This window comes from Aulonocara stuartgranti (genome assembly GCF_965226115.1).
Source record: "Aulonocara stuartgranti genome assembly, chromosome: 11".
In the NCBI taxonomy this organism is placed as follows: domain Eukaryota; kingdom Metazoa; phylum Chordata; class Actinopteri; order Cichliformes; family Cichlidae; genus Aulonocara; species Aulonocara stuartgranti.
The window spans coordinates 2122695-2143890 of NC_138947.1; the positions used below are offsets into that span (position 1 = coordinate 2122695).

The 21196-nt window shown below is 43.4% G+C and overlaps 2 protein-coding genes across 4 annotated transcripts; both read left to right on the forward strand.

Moving 5' to 3' along the window:
* The first annotated feature begins 96 nt into the window (after window positions 1–96).
* LOC309717265 (uncharacterized protein) lies at window positions 97–9704 on the forward strand. Of its 2 annotated transcripts, XM_082551701.1 has the most exons (8): window positions 97–1317; window positions 1886–1985; window positions 4218–4592; window positions 4671–4946; window positions 5589–5679; window positions 6790–6844; window positions 7134–7252; window positions 7817–9704. In XM_082551701.1, the coding sequence occupies exons 2-8, from the start codon at window positions 1934–1936 to the stop codon at window positions 7872–7874; spliced, it is 1026 nt and encodes a 341-aa protein (XP_082407827.1). In that variant the 5' UTR covers window positions 97–1317; window positions 1886–1933; the 3' UTR covers window positions 7875–9704. The 2 variants fall into 2 exon arrangements, with proteins under 2 accessions (XP_082407827.1, XP_082407826.1); XM_082551700.1 differs by having other exon boundaries at window positions 97–1985.
* A 282-nt stretch (window positions 9705–9986) lies between these two features.
* On the forward strand, window positions 9987–21089 carry LOC309717260 (uncharacterized protein). Of its 2 annotated transcripts, XM_082551693.1 has the most exons (8): window positions 9987–10766; window positions 11766–11851; window positions 17258–17632; window positions 17720–17983; window positions 18263–18353; window positions 18962–19016; window positions 19193–19326; window positions 19551–21089. In XM_082551693.1, exons 1-8 carry the CDS (start codon window positions 10519–10521, stop codon window positions 19606–19608), a joined length of 1311 nt encoding a protein of 436 aa, XP_082407819.1. In that variant the 5' UTR covers window positions 9987–10518; the 3' UTR covers window positions 19609–21089. The 2 variants fall into 2 exon arrangements, with proteins under 2 accessions (XP_082407819.1, XP_082407820.1); XM_082551694.1 differs by lacking the exons at window positions 9987–10766; window positions 11766–11851 and adding an exon at window positions 13790–13942.
* Window positions 21090–21196: the final 107 nt, after the last annotated feature.

Sequence of the window (21196 nt, forward strand, 5' to 3'; positions counted from 1 at the left end):
AGTTTTTATTTCTTCCACTGGATGTTTTGCTTATGTTTCAGAATTCTTCAGTAGATTTCAGCTCACGAGTTTTTAATGTCTCTCTCTTACATCGTCTCTGGTCAACACTCAGCATTAGTGTCACTATTTTTACCTTTAACAGGGCCCTTAAACATATCTGCTTCAAGAGCACAGTATCGAGTAGCAAAACCAGTAGAAACCAGAAGTAGCAGGAATTCAATTCAACTAAGTTTTATTTATACAGCACCAAATCACAATAACAGTTGTGTCAAGGTGTTGTATACTGTAAGGTAAATATTCCACAGAGGAAATGGAGAAACCCTATGAGCACTTTGGCGACAGTGGGAAGGAAAAACTCCCTTTTAACAGGAAGAAACCTCCGGCAGAGCCAGGCTCAGGGAGGGGCGGGGCCATCTGCTGTGATTGGTTGGGGTGAAAGAAGGAAGACAGGATAAAGACATGCTGTGGAAGAGAGACAGAGATTAATAACAGGGATGATTTAATGCAGAGAGGTCTGTTAACACATAGTGTTAACTATTAACAACTATTAAAGTTGATATCACTGAAAACAGGTACATACGAAAACCAAATAAGATTTTGTAACCATTAATAACCTGTTTTAAGCAGGAATAAATAACAAGTTAATGTTTCAACTCATTGTAGGATGTTATCAGTAGGGATGGGTATCGAAAACCGGTTCTTGTTGAGAACCGGTTCCCACTGTTTCAATTCCTTGGAGTTGTTTGCCATTTTTGCAAACGATTCCCTTATCGATTCCAGTCGCCCCGAATGACGTCACCACGTTGCGGAGCATCATTTACCTAACAGGAAACACGGCGCCTAAGCGGCTCAAACACTAAAAAGTTTGATTACACTTTACGAGAACGGATGACAACAGGGAAACTTGCAATACTTGCAAAGTAGATATTTCATTTAAGGGAGGAAACACTACGAATATGCAAAAGCATTTGCTCACAAACACGCGATGACCTTAAATGAATGTCGTGTTTTTAATTCTGGACTCGTGAATCTCAACCCAGCAGCAGCGGTAACGTTTGCACGTCCTCTCCCGTTAATGCGGCAGGTAAATAATCAACTAACATATTATGTTAGCGCGATCTGCCTTATTACAAACCTGCCATTACTGTGCATTTAGTGACCATGATGAGACAGACAGAGTCTGGCTCAGATGCTGGCAGTTCTCGCTGCAGTCTACCGGTAGCGTCTCCTTTCAGGCAGGATAGACGAACGTCACCGAGCAGTGACTCAGTTTGTGGTCAAAGGCTTGCAGCCGTTTGCCACAGCAGATGATTTTCAGTAAGTGAATGTGTTTAATTGTAGGCAGGGACATTACTGGATATTCTTGTGTAATTGCTACAGAATAATTTATGTTATACTTTGTTATTGCTACAGAAGAATATTTATTTTATTATTTTACATTTACAATGTTTTTTTCTGGGGACCCTGTGACACCCCATTGAAGAGCCGCAGGCTGGATCTCTTAAGATCTCACTGCTGGGTTCGTAAGGCCACACAAACTAGGACAAAGTGTGTCCATCAGTGGGGGCGACGCCAACATAACCTGGTCACTGATGTTTCTCCAACCACCACCACAGGTTCAACAGTGGAAAGAAACACCTCTTACTGCTGCATGATGGGAGTTTCTTCACACTGTCACTGTTTCTGGAAATTACGTTAAAAACAGTGACAGCGTTTTGTAAGAAAGGAAGTTACTTTAAAAGAGGGAGTTAGCAACTTTACGAAACAGAGTCAAAGAGAAAAGAGTTGCTGAAATAAAAGGAAGTTTGAAAGTGACATTGGGACAGACAGTCACAAACACCACCAGACAATTGCTTGTTAGCCATCGCTCTCTCTCTCGCTCCAGCAGAAGCAGCAGAAGGTTAAACTGAAGGACGTCAGCAGAGGACTGAGAATGGCAGTTTGCACTGAAAAGACTCTGTGGAGCTTCATGTTCCTCCTGACAGGTGAGACTGAAGTGATGCTTTTATTAGTTTTTAACCTCCAGAGAAAGCCGACACTGTCACAGGAACAGGAAAGAAGAAAGCAGAAGGGCGTCTGAGCAGATTTATTAGTGTAAAAGAATTTATGACCTCATTGTTTTTCTCTTTTTGCTGAAATGATGACCCTGGCTGCACTGCTATGAAACATATTTGCTTTTTTTAACATTTCATTCATTAATGAAAAAAAAACAAAAAACAGTTTAAACTTACTGTGACAAATGCGACAAAGTAACTGCTGCCTGAGCCTAATAAGTGTTGTGTGGTGTGTGTGACAGCTGTCAGTGAGTCTTACTTCACTCTGCAGGAATTCAGAAAACTCGCAGAAATGTTTACATTCAGTCACACTGGAGATATGTACTAATAATAAAGTAACAAAAGTACATTTTTAAAGTAATATCTATAAATGAATCTCAGTCAAAAGAGGTTGAAGAAAGTTTACTTTAACACAATATTACACAACATCATAAACTCTTCGTGGCACAATCCTAATGTAACACACGAATGATTAAAGCTTTCAGGTAAATGTAGCTGAGTAACTGCTTCAATATTTAATTTTGCAATATAAGTACAGATAGACGTATAATTTCATTTCACAGGCTGTACATCCTCAACTCATCTGCTCGTATGTCAGGCCGGAGATGTGAGGGAGAACAAACACTGGTGTGTGAGGAAATCGATAGACAGAGAGAAAAACACTTTATTTCTTATACATGTTTTTTGTTGCTATACAATAATAAGTCCATGGTTTGAACATCCTTCTAGCTCAGCGCCCTCCATACTCGATAAACTACATGGCCTGATGTCCTCATGTAGGCCTTTCAGTGTCATAGTGACCACTAGATGGCACTATCTGTGGCCCGCTACCTTAACAGTGAACCATGCAAAGCACACGTGAGCTTTATTCGTTGGAGATTATGTATCAGAATTTCAGGAGCAGGACCACGCCTCTAAACACACTCCTTCCTGTTGTCATCTATATAGGTTTCTGCAAGCTGTTCATTCTCGTTTACGTGCCCCACTCCATCCTTGGAGGCCTTCCCCAAACCGCAGCTCAATTCATGTCCAAGCATCACCTTTACCTACTCAAACACTGTCAAACCTAAAACGAGGACGTGGGCCCAGCTAGTGAAATTATGGTTTGCATGTTTAATACGTGTTGTGTTCCTTGGAACACTTGCAGGATGTTACGGTGGGCTTCAGCATGTGTTATTGCATCAGTAGTTATAGTGACGAGATGATGAGATAGCCTTTATTTGTCAGTTGCAGGTCTTTTGCCCACAACCGAGATGACAGACCTTGCCGACCGTACATACAATACAGAAACATCACATTGGGGAGACAGGTCAGGCCAGGTAGCAGGAAAAAAACATCAAAATGTCTAACACAGAAGGATAATACAGGAATGCACAGATATCAACACACCATAGCACAACAAACACAGACAGCAACATGGGGAAGAGTTCCAGTGTGTACATCTGATCTGGGACCGCTGCAATCTTCGACTGCGCCTCCAGCTGCCCCGATGTCCACATCATGGGGGAGGTAAGCGTTAGAGGTGGCGTTGGATCCGGGGTAGGGAGGGTGATGCGTCGGTGAGTGCTTATCAGTATATGTATGTGTGTGCGTGTCCATAGTTCAGCTGAGACAGTGTCCTTCGCCCTGCCAGGCTAAGTAAACAGTCTTCCAGCCAACCCAGGTGGCCTTGCATGGAATGGGAAGGAACAGACTAAACACAGTCGTCATCAGGGTGTTTTGTTCAGCTCCGGCCTTGCAGCTGGTGCCGAGAGGGTCTCCGCATGAAGTGATGGTATTTTTTACTTTAATGCGAACAGCTCATATGAATTTCAAAGCAGTTCTACAGTCCAACACTGGTCTCTCAATCTCCCGTCGGAGAGCCGCGAGCTTCGCCATACTTGCGTTCTGTGATGTTGTCATTTCTTGTGCTCAAGGAGCCGATTCTGAGAACTCACGGCAGTGTGCCTCCCCGAGATGTCATCCAATTTGCACGCAGAGATGTTATTCCGAGCGAGCCCTTCCGAGATGTTTCCAGTCTGCAGTCAGAGATCTTATTCTGAGTGTTCACAGCAGCCGGAGCCTCTCCAAGATCTTATCCGTGCTGCACTCAATGAGCCCATTTTGAGAAACTCACGCCTGTGAACATATACATATAATTACTTCTATACCATCTGTTTCCAGGTGCTGTGGGTCAAACTGTGGTCTATCCTTTCACGTCTACCTGTGCTGTCAGAGGGTCCACTGTCACCCTCCCCTGCACCTTCACACCTCGGAAGTCTTTCAGTGATGGTCAGAGAGAAGTTCCTCTAAAGATCGTCAGAGTCCGCTGGTGTAAGAACCATGCGATCTGTCAGGGCAGCACTCCATCTGTGTATGACAGTAACTCAGCAAACATCGATCCTCGTTATCAATATCTGGGAGACAAGAAGACAAACTGCACTTTACAGATCAGAGATGTTCAGCAGAGAGACAACGCAAGCTTTCGCTTCAGGATGGAAGCTGATCATCGTGAAGGACATTTTACTAACCAGACAGGAGTGAATGTCACGGTTGTTGGTGAGAGAAAAATATCCTGACATTAATAAAAAAACATAAATGAGCGTTCAATGAAACTAATGATCACTTTGATTTTAGATGGGTCTAAAATGAGAATAATCAGCTCCAGTGATGATAAAAAGGTGAGCAGAGGTGAAACCGTCACACTGCTCTGTGCTTCAGACTGCACTTTCCACCAACTGGAGGTCACCTGGTTCAAAGATGGCCACGCCCTCTCAGACACTGGCTCCTCTCTTGAGCTCGACAATGTGACTGCAGAGGATTCTGGGAACTACACCTGTGCTCTGAAGAGCATCATGGAGACTCTCTCTGAGCCGTACAGCCTGCAGGTGGAGGCGGAGGAACGACAGCCTGGTATCTTTTTCAGATATTACACAAACTGTAAATACACTGCAGGCGTTTCTCTAATACACAGCAGAGGGGGCTGATGTCAGTCAGTAGAGCACTTTATAGAACAGAGAGATTCAAGCATACTTCTATTCGTTCATGGATATTCGGTGTAAAGTAGCCAGAGTGTGAAAGATAAAGGAGAAGTGAGCCTCTAAAAATGAGCTTCAGCTGCTGTTTAAAACAAACCACTAATTCAGCCGTTCTGATGAAGACTGTTTCAGAGGCGCCACAGCTGCAAGCCTGGTCACCTCTGGATTTAAACGCAGAGTATTGAACAGTTAAAACGCAGAGAGGCCACGAGGCTGGAATAAGGTCTCAGCAGGTCTGTTATGTGGGGAGGAGTCGGGCTTTGCAGGGATTTAAATGCAATTAAAATATTTAAAAACATTTGAATTTCCACAGTAAGCCGATGAAGGGAAACCAGACTGGTGTGTGAGGATTTCTAGATATCTTCATGATAAATTATATGGAAAACCACAAACAACGTAACCATAAATGATGCAAAAATAAATAAAAGTTTACAGTTTTTTGGAGAACAAGGGGATTTTTGTCTAGTCTGTTTCTTTATTTGTAAATTTCTTTATGAATTATTTCTGATTTTTACAGTTGATGGTAACCTGCCTCTGATAGTCGGCGTGGTGTCGGGTGTCCTGCTGGCTGTCATCGCATTCATACTCTTCATCTTCATCATCAGAAGGTACAAATCACACTTTATGTTTCTTCTACATTTAAAATTTTTAACATTTTGGTGGTTTTTAATGTGTAAAGAATCTTAAAGGACACACACACACACACACACACACACACACACACACACACACACACACACTGTAAATTATATTTTTTGTTTTATTTTATGAGTGTTATTTTAATGATAATGATCCCAAAAAGTCACAGGAAACACAGACGTGTGTGACATGTTTTGTGTGCAGAAAGTTTTGAACATGAGCGGAAACATATCAGAACTATAAACACGAAGTATTGATGAATACTTGCCTGCATTTTTATATAAGTCATTTCCCCAAATGTAAGTGCGAGAAGCAGCAGCGAGAACTGTCAACTCTGCGTTTATTTTTACACAAGCATTGCAGCTCTGAACTGCTCTAGGATTATGATAGTAATGTATAAAATGAAAGATGTTTAAAGCACACTTTTACACAGAAATCATACAAATCGGTGCATAAACTTTCACCACAGTGCAGAAAAGATATTTTTGGTTCAAAATGTTCTAAACCTCGATCTGAGAAGATGAATTTAGCCTGTTCATTATTAAACTTTTGCATAATGAAAGAATCTGTTGTGCGTAACAGTCAAAAGACAAACAAGTATCCAAGAAAGAATTACATTAAATTATTGTTATGTGCTGATGACCACAACGGAGGAGAAGGGGAAGCGAAGCTGGTCTCTGGCACATAATTGTGATACAATAAGACAAAATAATGTCGAGGCAGCAAGTCAAGGTCAGTTTATGTTTTCTGTGAGTTACATGTGAGAAATGTGGTAAAAACTCTGGTTCAGCACGGCCTCCTGCTCACTCCGTCCGAGCAGCTACTTCTCCTAATTCACACTATTTCCACTGGTGTACACAAAGCAGATAAGCTCCTGCTGTGTTTGTGTGAAAGGACAACCGTGGAAGCTGCCTGAGTTTGTGGGAAATCAGCTGCAGACACACAGAAACAACAAAACACATAAATGTTTTGGTTTTTTTTGCATGATAATGCAATTTCTCTTTGCCCCTGATTTTCTACATTCATGATTTTCGATAGATCTTCTGGTTCCTGTTGACATGACAGTCATATTGTTACAGGAAGCTGGCAGCAGCAGAGCATCAGAGAGCTGATGGAGGCGAGACGGAGCCAAAGGTGAGTTATGATTTCAAAGATAATTTCGGACTCTCGTAGAATATTTCATCTTAAATGAGCACAGAGGGGAGATTATGATCTGTCTACGACTACGTGAAATCTAAATGGTTCTCAGTGACTGTAATCCTAAACGTTGTTTTCCTTTAATGGTTCTCCAAAGTCTTTGCAATTAATGGTCAAAAACATAATAATAGTTGATCGTAAGATATTGGTTCATACGGTTAGGGATCGGGCCGGGGAGCTCGGCAGTGATGGCTTTACACGCGTCTGTATTTCTGGCTGTTTTCAGCATCCTCATGACATCTACAGCAGCATCCAAGAAGAAAGTCACCGACAGGAAACCAGCCGAGCTGTGGAGGACGTCAGCTACGCCTCGGTGCAGTTCAGACACAGCCATGAGAGGAGCAGGTAGGACCGACGGCTGTTCAGCTGTGAGGATGGAAAGACTTTGCTTGATGCTTGTAGTGTTTTAGATTTTCAGGTGAGAAACAGACACGTAAGAAGAAAATCAGAGGAACTAAATTAAAATGAATAAAAGTTACAAACATCATTATTACTTGTTACTTGTTTTTACTTGTTCGTTTACCCTACAAACATAAAACACAGCTAACAGCTAACAGTAGCTACAAACAGCAGTTAATTCTAACTCTTGGACTTCGTGGCTCTTTATTTTTTCACATATGGAATTTTCCAATCATCACAATCAGAATATTTATTGTCATTGTAGCAACAAAGCATTGAACAACAAAATAGAGACACAAATCTGCAAAAGAAGAATAAAAGAACGCAGTAGACTGACTCACCCCCCCCCCCAAGAAATGAGTCCCCCCACCGTGGTATCGTCTGCAAACATTACAGTGGTGTAACTGTGGTGCGGGGGGCTCAGCCCTGTTGGGAGCCAGATGTGGGCGCTCACTCTAACCCCAGATGTTTTTATGGCGCTCATGTGGAGTTTTCTCTTGGTTTTCACAGGCACGTGGAGGAAGTCGATAATGCCGTCGTCTACTCTTCACTAGCCAGTCGACGCTGAAGTCACAATCTCACCCACAAACTGAAAGGAGCCACACTGACCACAGGAGAAGCTGCAGGAAGCTCTGCAGCACTTTGTGTTGATCTGCTGCAGTCTGACTTTCATGCTCTGTGGTGCAGGCAGTTGGATAAATTCATAAATCTCCTTCACAGCCTCCATCAGTACTACAATGGTATTGTTCTAGTGTGATGACCCCGTCCACCCTGCCTGGGGGGCTACGTGTTGGTTTGGCAGCTGCTTCTTGCAGGCCCTGCAGAGGAATCGTGCTTTGTTCAAGATCAGCATCACTGGCAGCGTCAAGGCTCGACGCGTCTCTACTGAAAGCTCAGTTGTTGGGCGTGTCTGCCTTCTGGGTTTTGGTTGCTGTCTGGTTTGTTTTCTCACACTATGAGACATCACATTCACGTACAGTACTGAGTGTACCGAGCTCTGTTGTCAGGGCGCTCAGTCTGTGACGCAGCAAGTTTATTTTGTATATTTGATTTCTTATGATGTATCAGAGTAATGGTAAGTTCGTGTGTTGTTATTAGTGTGTCTTAGTTAGGTTTGTTTAGATACAATTTCATCCATGCTCCCCTGTGTGTGTTGTTTTCTGTTTCCTGTGAAAGCCTGTCTTGTCCTCCTGCATGATTTTTAGTTATATCTTCATTCCCCTTATCTGTTTCCATGTTCCTCTCCTTGTGTATCATTCAATCTTCCCAGTGTGCTTTATGCTTCATGTCTGTGTTTCCCACGTCCAGTTGTCAATCAGTCTTGTGTTTCCATGTTCAGTGTGTTTAGTTTTGCTTCCCCTGTGGCATCATGTTCATTTGTGTCAGCTGTGTTTCCAGGTGTTTCCACTTCCCTCATTACTCTTCTGTGTAAGATAAGATAAGATAAGATAAGATAAGATAAGATAAGATAAGATAAGATCCATACCTTGGATGTTCGGTGGTGGCGGTGGAGGATGTTTGTGCCTGTGGAGGTCTACCACCAGCTCTGTGGTTTTACTGGTGTTTATCTGGAGGTAGTTCTGCCGGCACCAGTCCACAAAACCATGGGTCAGTTCTTGGTACTCTTTGTCGTCCCCATCAGTGATAAGGCCGACTATTATAGAGACGTCAAATAATTTCTGCAGGAAGCACTGGGTGGAATTGTGGGAGAAGTCTGCAGTGTAGATGGTGAAGAGGAACGGAGCCAGAAGCGTTCCCTGTGGGGCCCCCGTACTGTCCGACACACAGCCCTGAGTCCTCACATACCGTAGTCGGTCAGTGAGGTAGTCTAGGATCCATGTAGTGAGGTGACGGTCCACTCCTGAGTCTCCAGCTTGTCCTTCAGGACTGTGGGAAGAATGGTGTTGAAGGCACTGGAGAAATCAAAGAACATGAACACAGTGCTCCCAGCGGTCTCCAGGTGAAGTGGTTCCAGTGATGAGCTCACCAGGGGCTGAACCAGGACCGGTGTCCAGGGTCTTGATCGGGTGGGATGTCAGAGCCACCGGCCTGTAGCTGTTGAGGTCATTGGGATGTGGAGTCCTTGGCACTGGTAGCACACAGGAGGTTTTCCAGACCTGTGGGACTCTTCTCAGCCTCAGGTGATCTGTGCAGGACCTGACGACCTTCAGCTGATGCTAACTGGACCTGCTGCATTTAGGTCCTCTGTCTTCCTCTGTTCAGTGTCACGTCGTCTGTTGTCTTGTGCGTCAAGTCTCCATGTTCCAGGTATCTATGTATGCCAAGTTTCACATTTAGAGTTTTTCATGTTGAGTTTTTCCAGTTTTTGTTGTAGTTGTTTTCTCGGTTCTCCTTGTATTTCTCCATCAGCCATAATAAACGTCTCGCTTTCACGTAATACTGAGTTTGTTTCTGCGCTTTTTGTCTACATTCGGGTGCTGGAGCCTCCTCTCAGCACCGTCTGCGACTGTGACGACTGGAAGTGTGAGTTTGTCTCTTATGTTTGTGTAATTTAAATAATTTCTTCACTGACACTGGTCTGCAAAACATGTCTGACTGAACCCTCTGGAGACCCTCTGTACTCTACTCTGTACTCTGTACTCTACTCTGTACTCTGTACTCTACTCTGTACTCTGTACTCTGTACTGTATTCTGTACTCTATACTGTACTCTACTCTGTACTCTGTACTCTGTACACTGTATTCTGCACTGTACTCTGCACTCTTGTTCACATTCTCGCTCAGAGGGAGAAGGATAAATACTGAAAAGCTTCCCTGAGCAGCACTTTTGTTCTTGTTGCATCATTTCGTAAATATGGAATTTTTTAGCAGGAAACATCCGTGCCGATGAAACTGCACCAGCAGGATGCAGCTCAGAAAAAACGGTTTCTTTTTTAAATTTCTCACCTTGAGGACGTGGGCTGATTCGAGCGTGAAAGGCTGTTTTCAGAGGAAGTACCAAAAAAAGAAACGTTTCTGGGCAATTTTGGAGAAGCAGGTCAGCGAGAAAGCAGTTCCTGTAAGATGACTTCACACAATCAAACCCACAAAATAAATAAGTGTATTCTTAGCATCGTTTAGATGTAACGATGAGGCACAACAATGATACAAATACAGGATATAAGAATTTAAGAATCTTGAGGCTTCTGGAGGAGTTTGTTGTCCTAATGATGAACAGGAAGAGCAAAAATGTGAATTTTGTGTTCACTAAAAATGAGCAAAATTCAGGATGCAGAACAACCCTGCAAAGAGTTAACTCCTGAAGAGCGTTCTGTGTTTTTATTTCTGTCTGCGGTCTTCAGCAACGCCCAACACGAAGGTGGCCAACGTGAAAGCAGCCGAGCTGTGGGGGACATCAGCATCTGGACATCATCTCCACCGTCCATGCCAAACAAACGACACAGGAGGACGGGGAGGATGGACAGATGTTTCAGCTGTGCAGATGGAAACTCCACATCTGTGTACGTTAACATTTTGTGCTTGTGTGTGTGTGATCTATTCTGACTGAGTGTTGAGTGGATGTCCTCTGATGCATTCATTTGCAGTTTTAGTCCCTTTTATAACTTTGTCCTTTCTTCTGTGGAGGAAGCTGACGTTGCTGTGGTCCGCTCTTCAGTAGCCAGTCGAAGCTGAAGCCACTTCTTAGTCACACTCACAGAAGCCGAAGTAAACGCAGCGACCACAGGAGAAGCTGCAGATCGAGCCGATCCGTTTGGCGCTTTGTTGAAGTTGCAGCTTTTTGTGACGTTAGTTTTAGCTGAACTACTGATAAACCTCAGAGAGCTGAACCGCAGATGCATCTGATGTGGACCATATCCATAACAAGGGGGATAGGTTCATAAATATAGCTTCATTTTTATGTTTCAGCCTCCATCCAGACTGAAATGCTGTTTCTCTGTCCTGAAAGTCATGTCTGGATTAACCCTCTGGGGTCCCACTGGGTTAAAACCCGTTCTTTGCCTCTTCCTGATCCCCTCTCCTCGTTATGCTGTCTGTCCTTTACTCTGCACTTGTGTCGGTCTGAAACCTTTTTAGATCTATATTTGCTCTGCAGAGCTAATGATTGTGAAAACTCTCTGTCCTCTGTTGCAATATCTCCTTGTGCTTCTGAAATAGAAAAGAGGAAGAAAAAACCTTGCAGAATTTTTCATTTTCAAAGCAGTGCTTCATTTATTTCCAGACTGACAACTCTCTTGTGTTTCTGTGATAAAAACAAACTTCATCTTGTTGAGAATCTTTCAGTCTGTTTGCAATAAACTGATTTTCTTTTCTCGTTTTTTCTTTTTCTTTGCACGAATGATTTCAGGCCTGATCGCATATAAAATGTGAAAGGAAGTAACTCCAAAAGGAGCGGGGCTGGTCAGACTAACAGAGCCAAGTCAGAGAGGAGAGTTCCTCAAAACAAAAACGAGACATCATCATTTCTCAGCTTCGCTCTCTGCCCTCTCCTCTGATTACAGACGAAACCCGGAGAAGCTCAACAGAAACCCGAACATGTCAGTTTGTGGTGAGATGATTCTGTGGAGCTTCGTGTTCCTGCTGGCAGGTAAAACTGAAAAGATGTTTTTATTCTTGTTAATGACGGATCTGTGAAGTTGTGCTTTCGCTCACTCACTGCTGCTCTGCCTGCAAACTGTTTCTAAATCTACAAACGTATTAAATCTGAGAAATGATTCGAATCACGTAGACTTAATAACGATGTGAAACAAGCTGATATTATCACACGGAGGGTTAACGATCGTTTCGAAGAGCTCAAAGCTGCTAAATTAGTTTTTATTCAAACTCGAGTATTTTATAACAGACGGATTATTTCTGTCTGTTAGTGACGGAAACTTTAAACCCACGTTTACTTTAACAGAGTACTTTTACTGCAGTATTATTGGAGCAGTCATATAAAAACTCGTCTGTTCTCATTACTTCTCTTTTCCTTCTTCCCTGTTGTGCTGTCAGTTGTGTAGATAAGCTCTGTAAATAAAAGCTTGTTGCTGTTGGTGCTCTGAAAGCTGGTGCAGCTCTTACACAGGTGAGCTGGGCCTGTTTAATGCCACTTTGCTGCCCGGTGCTTCACCTGTGTTTTCCGGACGACTGATAAATCACCGTTGATCAATAGTCATGCATATCAATGAGCATGAAACTGACCTCTCGGCCCATAGTTTGGTGCCAGTGTCAGTCATTATGTGTAAGGTTGGAAACCTGCAGTCAGCTGAGACTGAAGAAGTCACTTGGATGATGATGATGAAACGTTTCTCCCGCTGAAAACGTCCAGATGAACAGAATCCATGTTTTGGGATTTCCTTGCCTGGAATATTGAGCATGCATCAAGACCAGAGATGGGCAGTAACGCGTTACCTTGTAATGCGTAAAGTAAAGTTACAGGTAACGAGTAAAGTAAGGGATTACTATTGCAAAAACGGTAATTAGATTACCGTTACTTTCCCGTAGGAACGCTGCGTTACTGCGTTACTAAAACCGTGATTTTTTGCGAGAATGTCTCACGACAGTGACGTAAGCGAGTGCGACGTTCGTGACAACAGCTGTGTGCAGATCAACAATGGATCACATATCGAGTGCAGAGAGAGTATGAGCGTGCAGCGTTTAAAGCGTGGAAGTACTGACCTTACTTTGAGTTTGATTCCATAAAAAGTGACAAAAACATTAGTGTCCGCTGTGCGTGGGAAGAAAACGTCTTTTTACAGCGAAAAAACCCTAAACTTCCAACAAGCACCGAGTAGCTACGACGTAATGGGAAACTCACAGAGAAACTCGCGGATTCTTCCACTGACCGCGGCACACCTGCACCAGGGTAAACCTCCGCCTACCCCACTCCTGCTTTACAGGTGAAAATAGAGCAACAGGACCGCTGAGTCTTTGACTTTATTTATTTTCTGCTGTGTTTTACTTGCATCTATTTGAAAGACTGAGTGTAAACACACAAAATATTTTATTTTATGTGCTGGAATGTGCAGAAAATAGGTTTAAATGTTAACTAATTTATTCAAGTCAGAGAATGTTGCAGATAATTAAATGTTTGCTTGATGCATGAAGTTAAAAGATTAAAACTAATAAAACAAGTTTTAAAAAGAGACTTTTCCATCTGATTACATTTTGTATGACGGATTATGCAGAAAAAGTAGAATTGGGCTGAAAGATCTATCGCTTTATCACTGTCACGGCTGGCGGAGGGAGCTGTGTGGTGTGGAGGAAAAGGAGGACCCAAGATGCAGCAAACTGATGATACGAGTGACGTTTATTCACAGAGGTGGTGGTGGCAAAAACAATCAACGCAGCATGAGCAATTACAAACCTAAACTGGGAGAAACTAAAGACAAACCTGAGACCATACAAAAGGGGTGCGGGGCAGAGCGACGCAGAGACAGGAACGAAACACCATAGACCGCAGAGGAATGCAGATTAAAGCAGAGACACACAGACGAATGCAGACAAGCCAACGAGGAGCACAGGCAGACACCAACTATAAATACACACACCAGGTAATGAGGAAATGGCACACAGGAGGGGACACAGCTGGAACTAATGGGCATAATGAGACACAGACCTACAAAGTAAAACAGGAAACACCCAGACTGTTTTACAGCACAACACGGGGACATGAACAGATCACCAAGGACAGACACAGGTAGGGCTGACAATACACCAAACTACAGGTTCAACTAGTGATGGGCAGATGAAGCTTCATGAAGCACTGAAGCTTTTCATCCAATTGGTTCACCCCAACGCGAAGCTTCATGAAGCTTCATTTGCTCTAGCAGGACACCTACTGGACGTAAAAATAATAGCTGGCATGAATTTGAAGAGTGTGGCATTTTGCACACAGCCTGTAAATGTCAACAACAAAAGGAGTGTGTAAAACATGTATATTGTAGTGATGGCAGTATACTGTGTATATTTATAGTGGCAGTATGGGAAATGATTATTTGGAAATGCTTGAAATGGAAATGATCATTTACTGTGAGGTGAGGTGTGGTTGGGGTGTGGACAGTAGTTGTGCTTTTGTAACGTTGAGGTATGGACAGCTACACACTGAGGCTTTGAGCCTCAGTCCTGCCTGTTCACATTTTATTCTGTAAAAACTAAATTTTCACTGCTTTTATAACCTTTAGTGGGGAGAACATAGCTGGGATTTAATGATTTAACAAATCTTTTAACTCCTTTGTCCTCCACAATGCTAAATGGCTGTGAGTCCTCAATCACCATGGTAACCAGGTCTTCATCTATTTGAGATTGTTCTCCTGAGGAAAGACAATAAAGACAAAGCACAGATATAAATATCACACACGTAACTTATAACAGCTGTATAATATTGTTATATCATTTAGTAACATTACAGCATGAAAGGCAGCAGGCCCAGACAAGGTGTGTCCTAGGATGCTAAAGGCGTGTGCTGCTGAACTTGGGGAGCCGCTACAACGAGTCTTCAACCTCAGTCTGCGACTGGGGAGAGTGCCCGCCCTCTGGAAGACATCCTGCATCGTCCCGGTCCCTAAAAGGAACCGGCCCAATGAGCTGAATGACTTCCGACCGGTGGCACTGACGTCACATCTTATGAAGACTCTAGAGCGGCTCTTCCTCAACTTCCTCCGACCACAGGTACAACATGCCCAGGACCCACTACAGTTTGCATACAAGGCGGGTGTCGGAGTGGAGGATGCCATCCTGTACCTCCTACACAGAGCCCACTCACACCTGGATGGGGGAAAAGGCACGGTCAGGATCCTGTTTCTTGACTTTTCCAGTGCCTTTAATACCATCCGGCCCTGTATGCTTCAGGAAAAACTGAACAGGATGGAGGTGGACCCCTGCCTGGTCGCTTGGATCTCCGACTACCTCACCGACAGACCACAGTACGTCAGGCTGAAGGACATCACGTCTGACACAGTGGTCAGCAGCACAGGAGCACCACAGGGAACTGTGCTGTCCCCTCTTCTCTTCACCCTGTACACCTCTGACTTCTGCTACAACTCTGAATTATGCCACATTCAGAAGTTTGCAGACGACACAGCCATCATGGGGTGTATCTGGGATGATCAGGAAGAGGAGTACAGAAGTCTGGTGAGGAACTTTGTCGCTTCGAGTCACACAAACCACCTGCAACTCAACACCTCAAAGACTAAGGAACTGGTTGTGGACTTCGGGAGGTCCAGAGAAGGTCCACTGCCAGTTCAGATAGAGGGGGAGGAGGTGGAGGTGGTCAACAAGTACAAGTACCTCGGGCTGTGGGTGGACAACAAACTGGATTGGTCATGCAACACAGAGCACCTGTATAAAAAAGCCCAAAGCCGACTGTACTTCCTCAGGAGGCTGAGGTCTTTTAACATCTGCAGGAAGCTCCTGAGGATGTTTTACCAGTCGGTGGTTGCTGGAGTACTTTTCTATGCTGTGGTGTGCTGGGGGAGCAGCACAGCAAAGAAGGACTCATCCAGGCTGGAGAAACTGATCAGGAAGGCTGGCTCTGTGGTCGGCATGAAGCTGGACACTCTGGTGACAGTGGCAGAGAAAAGGACACTAAAGAAACTGATGGACATTATGAACAATGCTGGGCATCCTCTGCACACGGTCGTAAACAATCAGAAGAGTCTGTTCAGTGACAGGTTGCTTCTCCCCAAGACAAGAACCAACAGACTTAAAAACTCCTTTGTCCCACACGCCATCAGACTGTTTAACTCCTCTCTGGAGGGGAGAGGGAGGGGAAACAGGAGGACAAAGGAGGGGAGAACAACTAAGCTGTAGTGCCTCTGCACCTCACTGTGCAATACCTTTGTTAATAGTCAACAGTGCAATAGACTCAATACTTGAAATTTTTATTTTTTATTCCTATTTATTCTATTTATCCCCTTTGTATATTTTATTTATATTTGTGTGTGTGTGTGTGTGTGTGTGTGTGTGTGTGTGTGTGTGTGTGTGTGTGTGTGTGTGTGTGTGTGTGTGTGTGTGTGTGTGTGTGTGTGTGTGTGTGTGTGTGTGTGTGTGTGTGTGTAACAATTCTGTAACTGTAACTTCGGTCGTTGCTGTGCTTTTTGGAAGTCGAATTTCCCAGAGGAACCCACCCGAGGGATTAATAAAGTTCTATCTTATCTTATTATCATTGCATTTGATGGCTCACCTGGTCTTGCTCCACAATCGGTGTTCCTCTTATTCTCATGCAAAGCTCTGTAGTGCCTAAGCATGGATGAGGTGTTGTTGTTATATCCCAGCTCCCTGGCACATAGCAAACACTTCACCTTGTACAAAAGTAAAGCCGCTCAACATAAATTGTATTGCACCATCAGTATTATGAAAATACATCTTCTGTAGAAATTTACATACCTTGTTGGGAGGAATAGAATCAAAATGTTCCCACACAGGGGAGGACATCCTCCTCTTCTTAGCTGGCTCCATTCTCTCCTGGTTTCCAAACATAGACCGCTGTTTGTTGGTTCAGGTTTGGTTTGCCTCAGGGAAACATTGTGGTGTGGTTTAAAACAGGATGAGGTTAGAGGAGCTTCCTGCTCATCATAAACAGCCAGATGAGGTTATCCAGCTGTGATCCTGCTATATTCTCAGCATATATTCCCCATCCTTGTTGCTGCTCTGTTTGTAGGGAATAAACATAATCCTTTAGTGTCCAGAGTTTTTGTAATTTAAAAAAAGAACTTAATCATCAACATAAGCAATAATGACCTATAGAAAGTTTGCAGCCGTTTGTTTATAGCAGGTCACTCTGTGTTTCAGAGTCTGCAGGGCTGCAGTGAACTGCTGCACGTAGCATCATATCACAGCATGAGTGACTGTTTGAAGGTTGAACTGCAGGTTCAATGTGTAAAAACAGAATTTTGATGCAAACCAATCATAAAAAAGTTGTGTTGATAGTTTGTGTGCAACCATAACAACTACCCAGAATACCCTGCCATGATTCTTTGTTTAATCTGACCAGCTTTGTATATTTCACACACAGGTGCTGTGGGTCAAACTGTGGTCTATCCTTTCACGTCTACCTGTGCTGTCAGAGGGTCCACTGCCACCCTCCCCTGCACCTTCACACCTCTGAAGTCTTTCAGTGATGGTCAGAGAGAAGTTCCTCTAAAGATCGTCAGAGTCCGCTGGTGTAAGAACCATGCGATCTGTCAGGACAGCACTCCATCTGTGTATGACAGTAACCCAGCAAACATCGATCCTCGTTATCAATATCTGGGAGACAAGAAGACAAACTGCACTTTACAGATCAGAGATGTTCAGCAGGGAGACAACGCAAGCTTTCGCTTCAGGATGGAAGCTGATCATCCTCGAGGACATTTTACTAACCAGACAGGAGTGAATGTCATGGTTGTTGGTGAGAACAAAAAATCTTAATTCTGCAAATAATCATTCATCATTAAGAATTAATAAGTGTGAAGTAATATGAACACTTTGATTTTAGATTCGTCTAAAATGAGAATAATCAGCTCCAGTGATGATAAAAAGTTGAGCAGAGGTGAAACCGTCACACTGCTCTGTGCTTCAGTCTGCACTTTCCACCAACTGGAGGTCACGTGGTTCAAAGATGGCCACGCCCTCTCAGACACTGGCCCCTCCCTCCGTCTCAGCCCTCTGACTGCAGAGGATTCTGGGAACTACACCTGTGCTCTGAAGAAGAGCATGAAGACTCTCTCTGAGCCGTACAGCCTGCAGGTGGAGGCTGGAGGTTTGTTCAGTTTTCTGAAACAATTTTGAAGACGTCATCAAACTGCAAACACACAATGATGCTCAGCCTGACACCAAATCATCTCCAGATCAACAGCAGAATAAAACTGGGACATTTGTATCTGGAAAAACTCCTTCATGCACTCACTGTTTTTATACTCAGCTAATGAAAGAACCACATGTAAAACACGTGAAGAGCTTTGTTCACTTTCATGAATCTGTAAATCCCAAATCGCAGCACCCAGTGATGTCACTCATGATCTGTTGTTTGTTCTAACAGCTGATGGTGTCCTTCGTCTGGTACTTGGTGTGGTGTTTGGTCTCCTGCTGGCTGTGATCCTGCTCGTACTCTTCACCTTCATCATCAAAAGGTGCAGAAACAGAGTGTTTGAAGTATTTCATGTTTTTGTGGTTTTACTTTAGCAAAGAAGCAAATTATGTGAAGTTGGTGTGGATTTCAAACTTCATCCTCAGTAAACACGAAGCACACGTTCACCTTAAATATATAAAGGTTTATTTTTTTAAATAATTAATAATAAAATAAAACGTGTTTGCTATATATTTATGTCAATCTGGAAAATATCATCTGATCAAATCCCTTTAAATAAATGAGAAAAATGCAGAAGCACAGCGTGATAACGTTTAGAAATTATTATGCTTCCTGATGTTAATATTTTCCTTTACATGAATGAAGACATTTCCACCACAGGCTCATGCAGGAAAGGTACAAACTGCAGCCCAAGAATGAAAGAGCTGATTAAGAGACAGTTGGCAAACGTTCTGTTAAATACTTAATAATCTGAGTAGTTTTTCATATTAATAAGAGACAATACAACCAATACAATATCAGCTGATCAAGTCTGACGTCACAGCATGTTTCCTAACTCCTAACCTACTAATGTGTGTGATTTATAATCACATTGTGTCTGTTTTCTACAGTCCTGTTGTGTGATTCTCATAAATACTGATACTGTTGCAGGAAGCTGGCAGCAGCAGAGGATCAGAGGGCTGTGGGAGGTGATCCAGAGCAGAAGGTGAGTGGGTGATGGGAGGACTTTACTATGAATGAATCTTATAGGATGTGACATTCTGTATAGGTTATTATTTTAGCAAGCTCGAGTTCAAAACATGTGCATTGATTGAAAGTGTGCTGCTTTGATTCTGGACCTTCAGTCGTCTGATCTCTTTGTTTCCCTGCTGTGGTTCTCAGCATCCTGATAGCATCTACAGCAACATGGTGAAGTCTGCACAAACTGAGGCGGCTCAGCAGCAGGAACCCGGCCGAGCCGCGGAGGACGTCAGCTATGCCTCCGTCCAGTTCAAACAGAAGAAACAGGAGGGCAGGTAGGACCCGGAAACGTTTAAACACTCACGTTTGTGTCGTCACACAAACAACAGACAGCTCAGATTTGTGGCTGTGACACTGAAGCCGCTGCGACAAACAGACAGCGATGAAAGATTAAACTTTATTTCGGCACAACGTATCACAATAACACCACAGAAGTGTCTGTCTATGCTGCATGCATGAGCTGTCATCAGATCATTTTCTTTTGATCTTTGCTTCGTAGGCGCCTGCAGGCGGCCAGCGATGACGTTGTCTATTCCTCAGTGTCCAGTCGAGGATGAATCGCAGCTCTCTCACTCCCTCCATCCACCAATCAGCTGCAGGAAGCTGTGAGCTGTGGCAGTTTGTGTAAATCTGTTTGATGAAGCTGCGGCTCGACTCTGACTTTATACAGAACTATTAAAAAACTTCAGAGAGATGAGTCGAAGGCGTATCTGCAGCTCTGTGGTGCTGCATGTGTGCTGTAAGGTGGAGGAAGTCATGAATGCAGCTCAGTCCAAACTGGAACGCTGTCCATATCGGGAATAACTCACAATCGAATTATTTGTTTCTGGGCCATGATCTGCTCCACACTCTCTCTGTTATTCCACTTCATTATTTTCTCAGTCATCTGGAAGTTGGTTTGAAACTCGAGTCTGAGTGAAGGACCCAGCACACTTCTTCTTACAGCGCTCATTAAACCAGGACGAGGAAAAATGCAACAATGCAGACTTTGTACTCTTCAGAGTCTGAGCTGCTTTTCTCTGATCAGGTTGTTCTGAGAACAAAAGCTAAAACTTCACGTTGCTGAACCACAACCATCGTCGTGTCCTCCACATGCTGCCTGATCTGAGCCGAGCGATCTGCACACAATTCACTTTTATTTCACGTTGAGGATCAGAAAGCTTCATTGGTCCCAGGCCTGTATCACTGCCACTCAATTCATTTGATCCTTCATTGTCTCTGTGACTGTCACTCATCTAAAACATTAACCATCACCTGGTTAGTGGTCACACGTCTGCAAAACCTCAATAAGAGGTGAGAAAATGAGCCGAACCTTCACTTAATCTGTGACCTCGTTAAATGTTTCCCAGTGAGTTGAAGGCTCATCTGCAGTTTGAAGCTTTGCTGAATGAAACATGAAGTTCATTTTCCAGGTGCTGATGATGGAGGAGAGTTTGCTTTGTGGGGTTCATTTCCATACTTCTTCTGCTTTACTCGAGCGCTTTAAGCACTTTACACAACACGCCTGATTCACCCTTTCATGAAAGCACTTTGTCTGTATTCACACACATTCAGCCGTCCACGCAGACGCCACATATGCAGAAAAGGAAATGAATAACCGGCTTGTCTTTACCCTGTCATGGCTGCCACAGCTGCATGAGTCCACTTTCTAATACCAGCACTGGCTCAGTGAGATTAGCAACACATTAAGACTTCCTCAGATGTTTTGCAGCTTGATTGCAGAACTTCAGAGGAGGAAGTAGTTCTCCTGTTATTTTCAGGTATCATTTAGTCTATTTTTAATTGATCCAAAAGCCGTACGAGCCTGCGGTGGTCTCGGTTTCACTGTTAGAGCCGCCTCGCTCGATCTCGAGTCAAAATACCAAAACAGAGTCTTAAAAACATGAACCTGCGGCGTCACGATGGGCCTTTGGACATCTTCTATATACAGTCTGTGTTTCAGTGTCACGACTTCTGTTTTAGTCCAAAATGTTTTGTTTGTTATGAACACATAACTTTATTAAAAATAACTTTCATTTTTCTTCTATGTTAATTGCAATAAAAATAATGATTTTTTTTTTAAATTCGTCTGTTTTTTGTTGTTTTTTGTAAAAAAGTTTTTATGAAAAATTTTAAGATTTTCTTTAAATTTCTCGAGGGTTCCTG

Excerpts from the sequence above, each read along its gene's own strand:
- LOC309717265 (XM_082551700.1), top strand. The coding sequence starts at position 1,934 with ATGGCAGTTTGCACTGAAAAGACTCTGTGGAGCTTCATGTTCCTCCTG. Across the intron at positions 4,593-4,670 it reads AGTGAATGTCACGGTTGTTG|ATGGGTCTAAAATGAGAATA; the intron begins GTGAGAGAAAAA and ends CTTTGATTTTAG. Across the intron at positions 4,947-5,588 it reads GGCGGAGGAACGACAGCCTG|TTGATGGTAACCTGCCTCTG; the intron begins GTATCTTTTTCA and ends TGATTTTTACAG.
- LOC309717260 (XM_082551693.1), top strand. The coding sequence starts at position 10,519 with ATGAGCAAAATTCAGGATGCAGAACAACCCTGCAAAGAGTTAACTCCT. Across the intron at positions 10,767-11,765 it reads GATGGAAACTCCACATCTGT|ACGAAACCCGGAGAAGCTCA; the intron begins GTACGTTAACAT and ends CTCTGATTACAG. Across the intron at positions 18,354-18,961 it reads TTCACCTTCATCATCAAAAG|GAAGCTGGCAGCAGCAGAGG; the intron begins GTGCAGAAACAG and ends ATACTGTTGCAG.